Raw genomic sequence first — 19,390 nt, 5'->3', positions numbered from 1 at the left:
TAATAATAATGTTCTGAAGGCAGGAGGAAAGTGGGATTGAATAGAAGGGAGAGGTCAAGGCTGGAGAAGTAGCTTTGGGAACCATTCTGTGAAGAGATGGTAAAGCCTATTATATTGTATCTACCTCAGTTCTTAATACAGTGCTTGGCAGATAGTAAGTATTTAAAAATACCATAAGTATTAAAAAATACCATAAGTATTATTAAGAACAGGCATAAGATGGAAAAGGATTTTTCCCCATTTCTCTAGGATTTGAGCTTTGAATAATTCTCTTTATTTCTAGTTTCCTAAATTTTGCTCCAGTAGTCCCTTAGTTGCACTGTTGACTAAAGACGCAGACTGTGCAAGATTTCCTCTGTTTAGCCCGGGGTTGGCTACTGGATGAAAGCTATAGACAGCACGAAATGGCGATTGGTTTTGAAATAGCAACTTGGAGATGACTAACTCTGCTTTACTGGTAACGTTGAGGGGGAATTACTTCTGACAATTGCGCCAGGCCGTCAGAACAACTTCAGTAATGACTAAGTTTCCCAGGTCATCTGGAGAAGGTCTGCCGTAGGAATGATGTTGTAAGCTTGGTATTGATTTTCCTTGTCATTAGAGCCCTCTCCAGTCCTCGTGTTCTTCCCCGTTGAGACGAGGCATTGCTTCAGAAGAAGCAGCGTGGTCTAGCAGAGAGATCTCTGGCCTGGAAGTCAGAAGGAAGTGGGTTCTAATCCCAGCTCTGCTACTTGCCTGCTGGGTGATCTTGGGCAAATCATTTTTACCTCTCTGGGCCTCGGTTCCTTCATCTGTAAAATGGGGAGTAAGACTGTGAACCCCATGTAGGACAGGGGACTGTGCCCAACCCGATTTGCTTTTGTCTGCCTAGCACTTCCCCTCTCTGGATCGCACCTGGAGAGTTTCCAGTACTCTACCTGTCTCGGCTATGGGAGGGAGAGTCAAGCAGAGGCATCCCCTCCTCCCCCTCCCCATCCCCCCCGCCTTACCTCCTTCCCCTCCCCACAACACCTGTAAACATATATACATATGTATATGTATATATGTTTGTAAATATTTTTTACTCTATTTTACTTGTACATATTAATTCTATTAATTTTATTTTGTTAATGTGTTTTGTTGTCTGTCTCCCCCTTCTAGACTGTGAGCCCGCTGTTGGGTAGGGACCATCTCTATATGTTGCCAACTTGTACTTCCCAAGCACTTAGTACAGTGCTCTGCACACAGTAAGCGCTCAATAAATACGATTGAATGAATGCATGAATACCCATTCCATTCCTAGCTTGGCCAATGGCTAGCGAGCAGAAAGCGATCTGCTACAAGTCAAAACTTACTCGTACTGGGCAGCAGCGGCATGGGGAGAGTCAAGTGTGGAGACTCAAGTTTACTGCACAGAAGGAGGCAATGGTAAACTACTTCCGATTTTTACCAAGAAAACTCTATGGACATACTATCAGAATGATTGCAGATGGAGGTGGGGCGTACTGGGAGAGATGTGTCCATGGAGTTGCTATGGGTCAGAGATGACTCGACAGCATAAGACAAGACAAGACCTAGTTTTTTGAACAGTGCCTGGCACATAGGAAGGACTTAGCAAATACCATTTAAAAAAAAATATGCCCCCTTTCTCTGAACCTTGCATCCTTGGCATTTTCCTTAGCTTCTCCTCTCTTTCAAGCCCCCATATTGGGACTGGACTAAAGCCTACTAGTTATTCTTCTAAAACATTTCCAGAACTGCCCCCGCCTTACCTTCCAAATGGACAACATGCTGGTCCAGGCACTTGGTCATATTCTGGCCAGGCTACTGCAGCAGTATCCTCTCTGTTCTTTCTGCTTCCAGTATCACCACTTCATTCATTTCCCTAAGACATTGTGCCACATCTCTTAGTGTGTACTAAGCACTTAGTACAGTGCTCTGCACACAGTAAGTGCTCAATAAATACGATTGATGATGATCTCTCCACTGCTTAAAAACCTTCATTGGTTTTCTGTTCATGATCGGTCAATCAATGTTTTATTTATTGAGTTCCTACTATGCGCAGAGCACTGTACTGAGTGCTTGGGAGAGAACAGTACAGTAGAGTTGGTAGACATGATCCCTGCTGTGAAGGAGCTTACAATTTCGTTGGGGGAGACAGAAACTACAATAAGTTGCAGCTAGGGGAAGCAGAAGAGCATGAGGTTATGTATGCTTGCACACAGTAAGCGCTCAGTAAATACGATTGGGGATAGGGTGGGTTTCTAAGCGCTTAAGCGTTCAGATCCAAGCATGTAGATGACACAGAATGGAGAAGGAATAGGATGGGGAAGTTGAATGGTTAGTCCAAGAAGGTTTCTTGTAGGAAATATCAAACAGTACTGTTTATGGAGCACTTACCAAGTGCAGAGCACTAAACTATGTGCTCAGGAAAGGTCAGTACAACAGAGTTGGTAAGACACGTTCCCTCCCCACAACGAGCTTACAGTCTAGAGAGATATGATTTTAGCAGGGCCTAGGAGATTTGGAGAGGGTGAGCTATAGTATATGAAGGGAGGTGAAAGGGAGCTCCAGACAGGAGGATGTGAGCAAGGGGTTGGTGACGAGAGATACAAATAAGAGGTATATAGTAAAGAAAGTTTGTGTTTGAGGGGTGAAATGTGAGGCTAGGTAGGAGGAAATGTAAACTCATTGCAAGCAGGCAATGTCTCTTCCATTGTTATATTTCACTCTTCCAAGCATTAAGTACAGTGCTCTGTGCACAGTACTCAATAAATACAATTGACTTACTGACTGACTGAGGGGGTAGAGCTGATTGAGTTTCTCCACATCAAGTAGAAAGTCTGACCATTGGTTCTGTCATCAACCGTCTCCCTCCTACTCATCCACCCTTCTCCCACCTTCCACCCCCGCTCGCGCCTTTGTTCTCTTAAGCTAATCTATTGGCTATGCCTCCTTCTCCTATCTCCTTCCTCTAACTTCTTGCTCATGCCCATCCCTGTCCCTGGAACTCTTGTCTCCTTCAAATCCATAGACCTTCCACCAGAAATCCACCAGTTCATCCCATCTTCAAAGCTCTTCTGAAATCAAATCTCCTTCAGGAAGTCTACCCAATTAATTTATTTTCTCCCCAGGTCATAGTCATCTAATTACATGTTCAGCACTTTTGTACTAACTAAACAGTTGAGTAGTCAAAACAGGATTTAACTATGTACCTGCATACTAACTCTGTTGTACTCTCCCAAGCGCTTACTTCAGTTCTCTGTATGCAGTAAACCATCAATAAATACCATTGATTCATTGATGTGTATATATCTATAATCCTATTTATTTATTTTGATGCTACTGTGCCTGCCATTTTGTTTTGTTGTCTGTCTCCCTGCTTTTACACCGTGAGCCTGTTGTTGGGTGTGGATTGTCTCTATCTGTTGCTGAATTGCACTTTCCAATCGCTTAGTATGTGTTCTGTACACAGTAAGCGCTCAATAAATATGATTGAATGAATGAATGTCCTACCCTGTTCCTTAAGCTCTAACTCATATGCATAACCCCTTCAGCCTATCTGTAAATTATCCTAACGTTTGTCTCCCCACTGAGTGATTGTATCTACTAACTGTATTGCACTCTCCCAAACACTTAGTGCAGTCTTCTGCACCCAGGTGCTCAATAAATATGATTTGGTTTGGTACTCTAGGGAAGCATGGCCTGGGCTTCAAGGCTCTCCATCACCTCTCCCCCTCCTACCTCACCTCCCTTCTCTCCTTCTACTGCCCAGCCCGCACCCTCCGCTGCTCTGCCGCTAATCTCCTCACTGTACCTCGTTCTCGCCTGTCCCGCCGTCGACCCCCGGCCCACGTCATCCCCCGGGCCTGGAATGCCCTCCCTCTGCCCATCCGCCAAGCTAGCTCTCTTCCTCCCTTCAAGGCCCTGCTGAGAGCTCACCTCCTCCAGGAGGCCTTCCCAGACTGAGCCCCTTCCTTCCTCTCCCCCTCGCCCCCCTCTCCATCCCCCCATCTTACCTCCTTCCCTTCCCCACAGCACCTGTATATATGTATATATGGTTGTACATATTTATTACTCTATTTATTTATTTATTTACTTTACTTGTACATTTCTATCCTATTTATTTTATTTTGTAGGTATGTTTGGTTCTGTTCTCTGTCTCCCCCTTTTAGACTGTGAGCCCACTGTTGCGTAGGGACTGTCTCTGTGTGTTGCCAATTTGTACTTCCCAAGCTCTTAGTACAGTGCTCTGCACATAGTATGAGCTCAATAAATACGATTGATTGATTGATTGATAGTGGAAAGGGCCATGGGAGTCAGAGGACCTGGCTTCTAATCCCGGATCCTCCACATACCTGCTGTGTGACCTTGGGCAAGTCACTTAACTTCTCTGTGCTTCAGTGAGCCCACTGTTGGGTAGGGACTGTCTCTATATGTTGCCAACTTGTACTCCCAAGCGCTTAATACAGTGCTCTGCACACAGTAAGCGCTCAGTAAATACGATTGAATACATGAATGAATGAAATGGGGATTCTCAATACCTGTCCTCCATCTAACAGTGCTTTGCACATAGTAAGTGCTTAACAAATACCATCATTATTATTACTCCTAGACTGTAAGATAGCTGTCGGCAGAGAATGTGTTTGTTATATTGTTATATTGTACTCTCCCATGTGCTTAGTGCAGTGGTCTGCACACAGTATACGTTCAAATGCTATTGATTTGATTGATTCTTAGATTGTGAGTTCTGTGTGGGAAAGGGTCTCTGACCTGATTGTTTTGTATCCTTCCCAGAGCTTAGAACAGTGCTTAACATATAAGCACTTTCCCACCACTGTTGATGGCACTACCATCCTTCCTGTCTCACAAGCCCATAACCTTGGAATTATCCTGTCTCTCATTCCACCCACATATTCAAGCCATCACTAAATCCTGTCAGTTCTACCTTCACAACATTGCCAAAATCCACCCCTTCCTCTCTATCCAAACTGCTACCACATAAATGCAAGCACGTATCCTATCCCGCCTTGATTATTCTATCAGCCTCCTTGCCTACCTCTTTGCCTCCTGTCTCTCCCCACTCCAGTCCATACTCCATTCATTCATTCAGTCATATTTATTGAGCACTTACCATGTGCAGAGCACTGTACTAAGCGCTTGGAAAGTACAATTCGGCAACAGAGACAGCCTCTACCCAACAACGGTCTAGAAGGGGGAGAGACAGACAACGAAACAAAACGACAGGCATCAATAGCATCAAAATGGATCAATAGAATTATAGATCTATATACATCATTAATAAAATAAATAGAATAATAAATATGTGCAAATATACTGAAAGGGAGGGGGCGTAGTTGGAGAATAGAAAGGGATCCAGAACTGAGCCTATAAATTATATAAACATTCAAAGAAGTCAGGTGATGCAGTGAATCATTTCCAATAGAAAGAAGAGTCCTTTTCATTCATTCAATCATGTTTATTGAGCGCTTACTGTGTGCAGAGCACTGTACTAAGCCCTTATTGTACTAACATCTGTTTTCCACTTATTTTCTATTGTGCCATGATATCAATGTATCTTAACATAGGTTACATTCTATATTAACTTATTCTAGTATATTCCTGATACATTTGAAGAGTTGAATCAGAAAACAGTCCAGCAACCTGAAGAAAGTTAGTCATTCAAATGGTTATTGGAACAACCTTTGAGAACTATTTCACTATCAATTCATATTCCCCAAGATGTGCAAGTGAGGTAAGAAGGAAAATAAGAACCGAGTTAGCCTATTTGTCCTCCATTCAGCTGCCCAAATCATTTTCCTTCAAAAAAGTTCAGACCATGTTTCTCCACTCCTCAAGAAACTCCAGTGGTTGCCCATCCACCTCCGCATCAAACAAAAACTCCTCACCATTGGCTTTAAAGCACTTAATCACCTTGCTCCCTCCTACCTCACCTCACTACTCTCCTAGTATTACCCAGTCCACACACTTTGTTCCTTTAACGCTAACCTTCTCACTGTACCTCCATCTCATCTATCTTGCCATCATTTTACCTCTGGTCTGGAACCCCCTCCCTCCTTATATCAGACGGATAATTGCTCTCCCCAACTTCAAACCCTTATTGATGGCACATCTCCTCCATGAAGCCTTCCCTGACTAAACCCTCTTGTCCTCTTCTCCCACTCCTTTCTGAGCCACCTTTACTTGCTCCTTCATTCATCCTCCCTCCCATCCCCACAGCACATATGTAAATATCTTCATATTCCATTTATTTATTTAGTCAATTTATATTAATGTCTTTCTCCCCTTGTAGGCTGTGAGCTCATTGTGGGCAGGACTGTGTCTGTTGTTATAGTGTACTCATCCAAATGCTTAGTAAGGGATTGAGTGAATATAATAAGCACTTAACAAAAACCATTATTACTATTATTATTATTATACACGTTAATTGAATATTCTTTGGACCTTTCGCTTGGACCTCCACGGCACAAAACATTCCCAAAAGAGCAGTGCCAGGAGACGACCAAACCGCTGGGACTGAATGCGGCAGCCCAGTCGGGAGTCTGGCCTGAACAGTCCACATACCAGTTGTTTGAGGTTTTTCCCCCTAGTTTAGAGAGCTTTTTTTATGGTGCCTTTTAACTAAGTAGCTGTAAAAGTCAGAGTGAACATGTGAAAGGGATGTAGTTGCCAAATGTACACGAACCTAATGACTTTCTACAAGGAGGCATTGTAGTCTTTGCAAGTCTCATTCTCTTGTGTTGTTGCCTCAACTGCATCAAGCTATGCAAATGCTTTTAGTCTTTTCCTTGAGGTTGGTTCAACTTTCATTTTCCTCCCTACCCCTTGTGAAAGAAGAGAACATCCCCCAGAAACCTGCCTCAGCTCCAGAAAGCTCCAGTAAACACCCCCTCACACACAATTTAAGCACCATCAAGCAATTACTACAGGCCTGAGAGTCAGAAGGATCTAGGTTCCAGTCCCACCTCCACCACTCATCTGCTGTGTGACCTTGGGCAAGTCACTTCATGTCTGTGCCTCAGTTACCCCATCTATAGAATGGGGATTAAGACTGGGAGTCCAAAGTGGGACAGGGACTGTGTCCAACCTGATTTGCTAGTATCCACCCTGGTGCTTAGTACAGTGCCTGGCACTTAGTAAGCATTTAACAAGGATCATGATTTTTTTTTTCCAAAATGCTATCTTGAATTGTTTCAGAGGAAAAACCTCCTACAGTAATCATCATCTGGGGTCTTGCTTTATCAGTCTTGCTTGATGGGAGGTAAACCTCAAAAATTAATTTGTAAAAGAAAAGACAAAGAAGGAGTTATCTCCCTGTTCTGATAACACCTGTGTAAGGCATTGCCCTTGGAGGATAAATTAAATCATTTCAGCTCAGTGACCAGTTCTGTCACAAGACAGGGGAGGGAAATTAAATTCATGGAAATAAATATAGTAAGAGTATGAAATGTCAAAATGTATTGCATTCCTAGGAGCTGTTAGCTAAGTGATCTATCTGTCGTGACACTTGTCTTTGAACTGAGCAGTATCTCAAGGAATTCCTCACTGTAGTTTGAATTTTTGCACCTTCAGGATGAATGCTTTAAAGAATCAATCATTTACTGAGCACTTTCTGTGTGCAGAACACCATACTAAGTGCTTGGGAGAATACAGTTTATCAGAGTTGGTAGAAACAGTCCCTGACCACAAGGAGCTTATGGTCCAGGGGAAGTCTAAAGAAGTCCACAGAGCTAAGGAGCATTCAGTAGGGTGTGGTTTTCTGAGGTCAAAAGTAGTCATTTTGGCTAATAATTGTGGTATTGCTCAAGGATTTACTGTGTAACAAGCACTCTACCAAGCTCTGGGGTAGACACGATAAATAATATGAAGTGCTGGGTGCTCACAGTCTAAGGGGAAAGGGGAACACAAATGATAATAATGATGGTATTTGTTAAGTGCTTACTATGTGCCAAGCACTGTTCGAAGAGCCGGGGTAGATACAAGGTAGTCAAGATCTCCCATGTGGGGTTCACAGTCTTAATCCCCATTTTACAGATGAGGTAACTGAAGCACAGAAAAGTAAAGTGATAAGTGGCAGAGCTGGGATTAGAACCCATGACCTCTGATTCCCAAGCCTGGGCTCTTTCTGCTAAGCCACACTGCTTCTCTATTAAAACAGATAATAATAATAATAATAATGGCATTTATTAAGCGCTTACTAGGTACAAAGCACTGTTCTAAACTCTGGGGAGGTTACAGGGTGATCAGGTTGTCCCACGGGGGGCTCACAGTCTTAATCCCCATTTTATAGATGAGGTAATTGAGGCAGTCCTCTCCCTGACTTTCCCATCTCTGTTGACGGCACTACCATCCTTCCCGTCTCACAAGCCCGCAACCTTGGTGTCATCCTCGACTCCGCTCTCTCATTCACCCCTCACATCCAAGCCGTCACCAAAACCTGCCGGTCTCAGCTCCGCAACATTGCCAAGATCCACCCTTTCCTCTCCATCCATACCGCTACCCTGCTCATTCAAGCTCTCATCCTATCCTGTCTGGACTACTGCACCAGCCTTCACTCTGATCTCCCATCCTCGTGTCTCTCTCCACTTCAATCCATACTTCATGCTGCTGCCCGGATTATCTTTGTCCAGAAATGCTCTGGGCATATTACTCCCCTCCTCAAAAATCTCCAGTGGCTACCAATCAATCTGCGCATCAGGCAGAAACTCCTCACCCTGGGCTTCAAGGCTCTCCATCACTTCGCCCCCTCCTACCTCACCTCCCTTCTGTCCTTCTCCAGACCAGCCCACATCCTCCGCCGCTAATCTCCTCACCGTACCTCATTCTCGCCTGTCCCGCCATCGACCCCCGGCCCACGTCATCCCCCGGGCCTGGAATGCCCTCCCTCTGCCCCTCCGCCAAGCTAGCTCTCTTCCTCCCTTCAAGGCCCTGCTGAGAGCTCACCTCCTCCAGGAGGCCTTCCCAGACTGAGCCCCTTCCTTCCTCTCCCCCTCGTCCCTCTCTCCATCCCCCCATCCTACCTCCTTCCCTTCCCCACAGCACCTGTATATATGTATATATGTTTGTACATATTTATTATTCTATTTATTTATTTATTTATTTATTTTACTTGTACATATCTATTCTATTTATTTTATTTTGTTAGTATGTTTGGTTTTGTTCTCTGTCTCCCCCTTTTAGACTGTGAGCCCACTGTTGGGTAGGGACTGTCTCTATATGTTGCCAATTTGTACTTCCCAAGCGCTTAGTACAGTGCTCTGCACATAGCGCTCAATAAATACAATTGATGATGATGATGATGATGATGAGGCACAGAGAAGTTAAGTGACTTGCCCAAAGTCACAGAGCTGACAATTGGCAGAGCTGGGATTTGAACCCGTGACCTCTGACTCCAAAGCCCAGGCTCTTTCCACTGAGCCACGCTGTGGTGGAAGATGCCTGACTAAATCATGTCAAATTGATTCTGATGAGGAGGGACAGGATTTAACGAGTTTTCAGAAGATTTAGTTGGTGTTTCTGTAGTCCCACTAATGTAGATCAATAATGGGAAGCAGCATGGCATAGTGGGTAGAGCACAGGCCTAGGAGTCAGAAGGTCATGAATTCCAATCCCGCTCTGCCACTTGTCTGCTGTGTGACCTTCACTTCTCTGGACCTCAGTTCCCTCATCTGTAAAATGGTGATTGAGACTGTGTCCAACCCGATTTGCTTGTATCCACCCCAGTGCTTAGTACAGTGGTACTAACACGGTAAGCGCTTAACAAATGCTACAGTTATTATCAGGCTTCGGCATGGCATGATGCTTTCTACCACTTTGTTTTCAAACTTGTCCCTTACTGCAGTTTCCTTTTCCAATATCTAACTCTAGCCAAGCTATCAACTCCCGAGTATATGAGAGGAGAAAATGCAAAGGCAAGTATTGGAACTTCCATCTCTGAGCAACAGGTCTTTGGTGTTTACAAAGCAGCCTGGTATAATGGCAAGAGAACCTGCCTGGGAATCAGCAGGTTCCGAGTTCTAATTCGTGGCTCCACCACTTGACTGCCGTGTGACTCTTGGCAAGTCACTTCTCTGGGTCCCAGTTTTCTCATCTGTAAAATGAGGATTAAAACCTGTTCTCCTTCCTCCTCAGACTGGGAGCTCTGTGTGGGACAGGGATTGTGTCTGGCCTGATTAACTTGTATCTACCCGAGCATTTAGTAGAGTGATTAGCACATACTAAGTGCTGAAAAATATCACTATTATTATCGTTATGATGATGTTGGCAGCATCTGGTGGCTTTCTCGTAAAACTAATATATGTTCCAATGTTGTCAGCTGTCAAAACTCTTTCCTTTAGATGAAAGACAATAATTAGATTTTTTTCTAAGAGAAGGAGGTTTATTTGTGAAGCAGCATGGTTTAGTAGCGCTTAGAACAGTGCTTTGCACATAGTAAGCACTTTATAAATGCCATTATTATTATTATTATTAGTGAGAGTCTGGGCATGGGAGTCAGAGGATGTGGGTTCTAAAGAAGCAGGGTGGCTTAGTGGAAAGAGCACGGGCTTGGGAGTCAGAAGATGTGGGTTCTAATCCTGGCAGCGTGGTTTAGTGGGAAGAGCGTGGGCTTGGGATCTGGAGGATGCGGGTTCTGATTCTGGCTCTGCCACTTGTCTGTTGTGTGACCTTGGGCAAGTCAGTTAACTTCTCCATGCCTCAGTTACCTCATCTGTAAAATGGGGATTAAGACTGTGAGCCCCACGTGGGACAACCTGATTACCTTGCTTCTACCCTAGTGCTTAGAACAGTGCTTGGCACATAGTAAGCGCTTAACAAATATCATCATTTATGTTATTTTTTTATGTAGTAAGAGCATAACAAATATCATCATCATAATAATAATAATGATCCTGGCTCTGCCACTTATCTGCTGCGTGACCTTGGGCAAGCCACTTCACTTTTCTGTGCCTCAGTTACCTCATCTGTAAAATGGGAATGAAGACTGTGATCCCCAAGTGGGACAATTGATTACCTTGTATCTAACCCAAGCGCTAAGAACAGTGTATGGCACATAGTAAGCGCTTAACAAATACCATCATTATTATTATTATTTTTTCACCTTAAATCTAAATTAGGTTAAATGGGACTTCCCTACACTGGAACATTTTGTTGTTGTTGTTTTTTTAACTAACTCTACTTAGTACAGTAATGTTAGAGGATCCCTGCTTTTTCCCCACTTTCCTAACTGTTCTTCATTTGCTTGGTTTCTTGACTTTCCAAGTAGAAATTGGAAGGGGAGGTGGAGAGTGAAAGAGAGAGAGAGAAAATATATATACATATATATTTATATATATGTAATGTATGTATGTATTTATATGTATAAATACATATGTATTTATATTTTATATATGCATATATATATATATAAAATATATACATATGCATATATATATAAAATATATACATATACATATATATATAAAATATATACATATACATATATATATATATATATATATATATCGTCCCCACTGGCCTATGCATGTTACTGGAATGTGAGCTTTTTGGTGACTCCTCCTCTGCTCCACAGCCCGGGTCACATTAGTACAGCCGTCCCCAGATCAGAGGTTGCTCGTTGCCGAAAACACATCCCTGTCTGTTTGTGTAGGACCCCAGACATGAGTGCCGTAGGGAAGGTGACCGCAGGAGAATTCTCTGAGAAGTCCCTTGTGCGTGCTGTTTCGGGGTTGGAGAGAGTCCCTTCAGGAGGCGGTTTCACCCGAGGAAGTGTGAGTCACTTTTGTTTTACAAACCTCCAGGCGAATGAGAAGGGTGGGTTTGCGAAGCTGAGCTCTGGTTGTGGTTGTGGGCCTTCATGGCTATCAGCCTCAGCAGGTGTGTCCGGACTGCTCGCTGGCTCATTTCAGTTTTGGCGTGGGAGACTTTAGAGACAGCATTTTTGAGGTGGTCTTTCCCTAAGGATAGGGCTGGGCTTCCCAGTAAAAGCAGAGAAAACAGAGAATTAGCTAGCAATAGTTGTGACAGGCGCATGGAAAAACCCCTTTTGAGCCAATTGATAGCTATAGCTCCAGAGAGCCTGTCTGGAGTGATGGACAAACTGCCGATTGATCAGTCAATCAGTGGTATTTATTGAGTGCTTACTATGTGCAGTGCATTGTACTAAGCACTTGGGAGAGTACTTACAACAGAATTAGCAGACAGGATCCCTGCCTATAACGAGCTTGCAGTCTAGAGAAGTGTGTTAGTTCCCTGAGTAGAAGTTAGCTTTGCCTTTTAGGAGATTACTATCTCTTGTTCAGTGAACAGTCATAATGGGGGTATTTGTTAAGCACTTACTATGTGCCAAACACTTTGCGGAGCACTGGGGTAGAGGCAGGATATCCAGTAGGGCCCAGTTTCGACCCCACATGGGGCTCACGGTGTAAGAGAAGCAACGTGGCCTAGTGGATAGAGCCCTGGCATGGGAGTCGGAAGGACCTGGGTTCTGATCCCCGCTCCGCCACTTGTCTGTTGTGTGTGAACTTGGGCAAGTCACTTCATTTCCCTGTGCCTCGGTTACCTCATCTGTAAAATGGGGATTGTCTGTGAGCCCCATGTGGGTCAGGGACTGTGTTCAATCTGATTAGCTTGTATCTACCTCAACGCTTAGTACAGTGCTTGACACATAGTAAGCACTTCACAAATACCATTATTATTACTGTTACCATTATTTTTAAGGGGGAGGGAGGCCAGGAATTGAACCTCCAGTTTTACAGATGAAGAAACTGAAGCACAGGAAAGCTTAGCAACTTGTCCAAGGCCACCCAGCAGGCAGGTGGCAGAGCCGGGATTAGAACGCAGGCCCTGTGCTCTTAGTTCTAGAAGCAGGGAACTCAGTGGAAAGAGCCCGGGCTTTGGAGTCAGAGGTCATGGGTTCAAATCCCAGCTCTGCCAGTTGTCAGCTGTGTGACTTTGGGCAAGTCACTTAACTTCTCTGTGCCTCAGTTACCTCATCTGTAAAATGGGGATGAAGACTGTGAGCCCCCCGTGGGACAACCTGATCACCTTGTAACCTCCCCAGTGCTTAGAACAGTGCTTTGCACATAGTAAGGGCTTAATAAATGCCATTGTTATTATTATTATTATTACTAGGCCATGCTGCTTCCATTGATTGATTGATTGATCGAGGTGGATGTACAGACGGAGCAGTCTCAGAAATGCTAGGAAACCATTCACTGAGAACAGTAACTGATTCCCTTTCAATAACCAGCCTGGACAAACTAGTGATTTCAGGAATGCAGAACTTTAATATTATCCTGGTTCAGGACAATGGTCTTCCAGCCCAATAGGCAACTTCACCACCACCATTGTTAGTGATTATTTATTGAGCACCTCTTACTGAGTGTGACGCACCGTGCTGAGTATTAGTAGAGCACGCCTCACAATCCCTGCCCTCCGGGAGCCAGTAACCCAATGGGGTTGACAGATGATTTAGAAATTGTGGGAGTGGGAGGAGAACAAAGGTGCCGCAGGATATAGTTCAAGTGCATGAGATTGAGGTCATTGAATAAATAATAATAATAATAATAATAATAATGGCATTTATTAAGCGCTTACTGTGTGCAAAGCACTGTTCTAAGTGCTGAGCACTGTTCTAATAAACAGTCTGTTGCGGGATTGTCTCTATTGCTGAATTGCACTTTCCAAGTGCTTAATACAGTGCTGTGCACACAGTAAGTGCTCAATAAACGCGATTGAATGAATGAATAAATAGTTGAATATGCAAATAAAAACACATGGAACGGAATCTATAAACGTTAAGGGTAATGGACTCATGAGACTGGAGTGTCGTGAATTAATCAAGGAAGGTAGACTGTAAGCTCACTGTAGACAGGGAATGTGTCCATTTGTTTTTGTACTCTCCCAAGTGCCTAGTACAGTGTTCTGGACACAGTAAGTGCTCAATAAATGACTGAATGAAGGGCAGAGCTGTGGCATGGCAGTTTTAGTGGGGAGAGACGTTCAGGCCGGGAGACAGTATGAACGAGAGTTTGGAGATGGGAGACTCTAGAGCAGGGAAGAGTTAGAAGGGAAGGTTGGGAGGAGCAAAGAGTATGAGTTTGGGCGTAACTGGTGAAGAGATCGAATCTTAAGGGGCAGAGTTGGTGGAGAGCCAGTAATGTAAAGCAGAGGGAAAGGTGTTTGAGCTCTGTAGAGGTGTGTGCCGAGTGGTGGTTTGGGAAGTGCTTTGTGGAGTAGTGGAGCATCTAGACTGATGAGGGCAAGAGACTGGCAGCAGGGAGACCAATTAGGAGGCTGATAAAATAATCTCTAGCAATATGACATGAGATCGGGCCAGGATGGTGGCTGTTGGAATGGAGAGGAGGACGAGGATCCGGAAATTACTGTGGGGGAAGAACCGGCAGGATTTAGCAGATGGTGGGTGTGGGGAGGAGTCAAGTGATAGCTGCTTCTTTGGCTTCCAACCTCATTTACCTCATTACCCTCTAGCCATTAATTTACCCGAACTTTCTGTGAGCCTTTTGATATTTTGTCCCGCAAGCTTCATGGGGGTAACAAATTCCACGTGTTTGTTTTTCTGCTAGATGAAAAAAGTTTACTTTCGATTGTCTTGAACCCACCAGCTTCAGTGAGACACAGCATGGCCTAGAGCATTGATCACAGCCTGAGAGGCACAAGGACTTGAGTTCTAATCCCAGCTCCTCCACCTGTCTGCTGTGTGACCCTGGGCAAGTCACTTCACTACTCTTTGCCTCAGTTACCTCATCTGTAAAAATGGGGATTAAGATTCTGTGTCCCATGTGGGATGTGGACTGTGCACAACCTGATTAGCTTGTATCTACCCAATGCTTATGCAGTGCCTGGCACATAGTAAATGCTTAACAAATACCAACTAAAAAAAAAAGTGGGAGGGGACTATGGTCAAGAATTAGATCAGCAACCTAGCTGGAAACCACATTTTATACTCTTCCCCTCATCTAACCAGAGGTTCTCTGGAAGAGAGTTTTTGGCTTAGTGTAGATGCTGCTTAGTGAAACTACCCCCTGACAGTGCACTGTCAAGTACAAAATCAAGTGAACGGTCACCCTAGCGATGATGATGAGGATAATGATGGTATTTGTAAGTGCCTACTATGTGCCAGACACTGTACTAACCGCTATACACCTGAAGTCTGAAGCCCAACTAAGAGTATTGAGTCTGTCCCGAGCTCTCTAAAAGCTCCAAAGCCCATGAATCACTGAGATTTTTGCCTTTCCACACAAACCTGGCCACATGAATTTATCTGAAAAAAAGTCTTGGAGACAAAACATGGAATATCCGTTGGCATTGTCTGGCTCTCCAGGCAGTTTTTCTTATGACACGGAAGACAATGGGAACCCTGACAACCTCGGTTATTTCCAGTTTTAACTACTCCTGAGCTTCCCACCCGCAAATGGGAATGCTGCCAATGGGCTGATTTGGCGCAGAGAGAAGAGAGTAAACATTTGTCACGCCGCCCTGGAGTTCTGGGGAATAGGCCTTATGTTGGGTAGGAAAAAAGGGTTGAGCGGCAAGTGAAATCATCTGGCACCCACTTAGCTGGTGGAGGGACTAAGAAGGAGGGACATTGGTAGATTTTCATTAACCATGGAAATTCACTGCGTGGGAGGAAAAACAAGAGTACTTCCTGTAAAAGTTACAGGAACTTTTACCGGGGGTGGTTTATGGTTTACTGGAAGATGAGTACACTGTCGATAATAGAAAGTGGTAAGTTGTCAAATGAAGTTAGAGCAAAATTATGTCAGCCCAAGTAATATTTAGTGGAGAGACTTCTTTTGTACAGTGCGAATGAGAGGATAGGGTTTGTATTTGCTTTTTGGAGTAAACATCTTCAGAAATAAAAAGCTTGAAACTATGCATTAATCCTCCCTCCCACTTCAAAAAAGTCTCTAGAATTTTGGTAACTTCTGTTTCTGAAGTTTAATAATTTAGAAATTGGTGGGATATTCTTGAATAATATGAAATTGAAATAATTTTTTGTTTGGTACACAGAATTATGCATTGAATATTGTGAAGAGAGTAAAATTATTGCTGATTGCACTACTTTTTGATGTAAAAAATACAAGTGTAATTATAGCTGTAGATAAAAATGTAGGGACATTTAGTACAAAACAAAAAAGTAATAAGGTAATCATAATAATAAAAGTAATAAGGGCAAAGGTGATGTTGAGCTGGTGTGATCCTAGGTTGAAACTTTGAAACTAATTGTTTTCATGAACTTTCTCTGTCCAAAGTTAAGTATCATGCAAGTTAACTGAATAGAAAACAACACAGAAAATTCTAATATTCACGCTAATGGATTATTAACAGTAAATTTGGGCCAAAAATAGCTTGACATGCACTTGATAGTACAATGTAATATTCCCTAATTTCAACTATAGATTTAAAGCAGCTAAAATAGGCACCAAAATTGAATTTAGTTAGGTAGGACAGCAGGTCCAAACAGTTGTTAAAAATTAATCAGACTAACCATATCTTAATTATATCTTAGTCATAAAAAACAAGGATAGCAAGCTGCCAGATGATTAAAAAAAAAAATTTCCCCAGAGGTCTGAAATAAATGAATTGAATTTCTCCTCCCCTCCCTGTGTGTCCTCCCCTCCTGGTATCCATGCTAATAAGTGGTGAAATAGACACAGAGAAGATGCAGGAGGTAGAAAGAAAAGAAGCAGGAGACACTATATTCTGCAATCCGGACAATCATCCAGGATTGAAGATTGAGTCGGAGCTGATCCAGTTGTTTGGTGCGATTGCTGTATACCTTTGGGGAAGCCTGCATCATCTGCAGTCTGGATAATCAATCTATCAGTGGGTGCAGAGCACTATACTAAGCTCTTGGGAGAGTACAGAATAGTAAAGTTGGTTGACACGTTCCCTAACCACTGGAGCTTTAAGTCTAATACTCAACCCCTGAATCACTGAGATTGGATACATTAAAAAAAATATCACAGCAGGAAACCATGTTTTTGAAAGGCTTTCAAACTTCGAGGCATAACAAACTCTGGATGTTTGGAAGAACAAAATGTATCTTTATAATTCAATCTACTCGTAAATACCATGGTACTCCACCCTCACTGAAAGTGCTGTATTGGAATATCAGATGAAGAGAAGAAAACATAGTACTTAAGAGAGTAATCGGCTGCTAGAATTTGGAAGCTACAATACCAGTTATTGATATTACAAACTAAAGCAGATTATCAGCTGCGCTGAGAGACTCACGTCTTTTTTTATTAGAAAGAAAATAGCATTCTGATTCATAAGGCACGTGGCAAAATTGGAACTTCAACTTTGACAAAAATGTATGAGGTAAAATAAATGGAGAATTGATTGGGGATATGGGGTGCCAAGAAGGCAGAGGTACAGTGTCTGCTCTGGCCTCTTGGGCAGGTGCATCTCTGGTTACCTTTTGTTACTGTGAACTGTTCCGATTCAGTGACCATCGGATTTGTGTCTCTGAGATAGAGAGCTTCTCTTTTCTCTCTCTGGTTGGGCTGTCTCACTCTTGCCCCTCAAAACCTCTACTCGACACTGCCTATATTCTGCCCTGTGTTTTTTAGGGCCTCGGCACTGGGTATAAGTCTTTGGGTCACTTCTTGAACCTTTCATGTTCAGAAAAGACATCTCCACCCTAATTGGCAGAGAAGGACAGTGGAGCACAGAGAAATTTTCAAGGTCACCCAGCAGGTCTGAGGCATGGTTAGGACTAGAATTTCTGCTCAGTCCAAGTGTATCCACGGAGCTCTGAGGTTGTCACTCGAAAAATGCTAAGTTTCTGTGATGCTCAGATTCTGATGCATCACTGTTGCAATGAACAAAGCAATTGTTAGAAGACCAAATGGAAGGGTGGCAATGGTTGGTGGTGGAGAAACAATAATAACAATAATAATGGTATTTGTTAAGTGCTTACTACGTGCAAAGCACTGTTCTAAGCGTTGGGGAGGATACAGGGTGATCAGTTTGTCCCACGTGGGGCTCATAGTCTTAATCCCCATTTTACAGATGCGGTAACTGAGGCACAGAGAAGTTAATATGTGCCAAGCACTGTACTAAGCACTGGGGTGGATTCGAGGAAATCAGATTGGACACAGTCCCTGTCCCACATGGGCTCACAGTTTCAGTCCCCATTTTACAGATGAGGTAACTGAAGCACAGAGAAGTAAAGTGACTTGCCCAAGATCACATAGCAGAAGTGCTTTACCTCACTGGGGTCAGGGAACATGCCCTAGCCGCTCTGTTATAGCGTACTCTCCCAAGCGCTTAGTACAGTGCTCTGCACATGGTAAGGGCTGAGTAAAGCTGGATTGGCCGATTAGGGTTATTTGTAATTTATCTCCAATTTCATTCCAGGCTCCACTTACAGTGTTTTGTCCATCATGCCCTCGGACTCAGAAAGCAGCAGCTCTCTCAGTAGCGTGGGTGAGTACGGTGTTCGGTGGTTGGGTCCCGGCTCGGTTGGAGCAGGCTTGCCCGCTCCCCACAAGACTCTGGCCTCCCAGACTCTCCGGGCCACAAAGAGGAATGGTGCAGTTTGGCGCTCCTCATTGTAGTCGCTTGATGGTGCATGGAAGCCACCTCGTCACTAGTGGGACTGGGAAGTTAGGACTGGGATGCATCCAGCACTTAGAACAGAGATGGGCACATAATAAGCGTTTAACAGATACCGTTATTATTGTCCCTCACCATTATGGTGGATGATAGGGAAGGCAGCAGTCCCTCGAACCCTCCACTCATCTCATCATCAGTCGTATTTATTGAGTGCTTACTATGTGCAGAGCACTGTCTCGTCTCCGCTGTTGGGATAGACTTTTGGGCTGGAAGCCCTTTGATCAAACACCGTTCTTGTGGCATTTCTATTCATCCCTTTTATCATTCAGTCATATTTATTGAGTGCTTGCTGGGTGCAGACCACTGTACTAAGTGCTTGGGAGAGTACAATAGACTGTGTCCAACCCGATTTGCTTGGATCTACCCCAGTACTTAGTACAGTGTCTGGCACATAGTAAGCACTTAACAAATGGCATTATTAGTAACAATAAACCGACACATTCCATGCCTACAGTGAGCTTACAGTCTAGAAGGGGAGACAGACAATAAAAGAAACACAGAAATGACAGATATGTACATAAGTGCTATGGGGCTGGGAGGGGGAATGAATAAAGGGAGCGAGTCAGGGTGATGCAGGAAGGGGTGGGAGAAGAGGAAAGGAGGGCTTACTCAGTGAAGGCCTCCAAGTGAGTGCTCATGGGCTAGCTGGCCTTTCAGAAAGGCTTCAGAGTCAGGTGAGAAATTAGGAAATGGAAGACACTTTACCCTTACAGCAAGGTGCTGGCTAGTCCAAGGGGGACCTCGG

At 43.7% G+C, this 19,390-nt stretch overlaps 1 protein-coding gene across 7 annotated transcripts in view; it reads left to right on the top strand.

The window, feature by feature from the left end:
• DLG5 (discs large MAGUK scaffold protein 5) overlaps positions 1 to 19,390 on the top strand; it is a 177,243-nt gene that overhangs the window by 56,983 nt on the left and 100,870 nt on the right. For 6 of the 7 annotated variants that reach the window (XM_038744428.1, XM_038744426.1, XM_038744423.1 and 3 more), the window contains exon 2: positions 18,388 to 18,456. The exons of the other annotated variant lie outside the window; for it this stretch is intronic. In XM_038744428.1, the coding sequence (XP_038600356.1) occupies positions 18,388 to 18,456 (69 nt within the window). The remainder of the gene's footprint in view (positions 1 to 18,387; positions 18,457 to 19,390) is intronic. 7 annotated transcript variants of the gene reach the window in all.

The sequence above is a fragment of the Tachyglossus aculeatus genome, chromosome 3 (genome assembly GCF_015852505.1).
Source record: "Tachyglossus aculeatus isolate mTacAcu1 chromosome 3, mTacAcu1.pri, whole genome shotgun sequence".
In the NCBI taxonomy this organism is placed as follows: Eukaryota; Metazoa; Chordata; class Mammalia; order Monotremata; family Tachyglossidae; genus Tachyglossus; species Tachyglossus aculeatus.
This window is presented reverse-complemented; position numbering and strand designations above follow the sequence as displayed.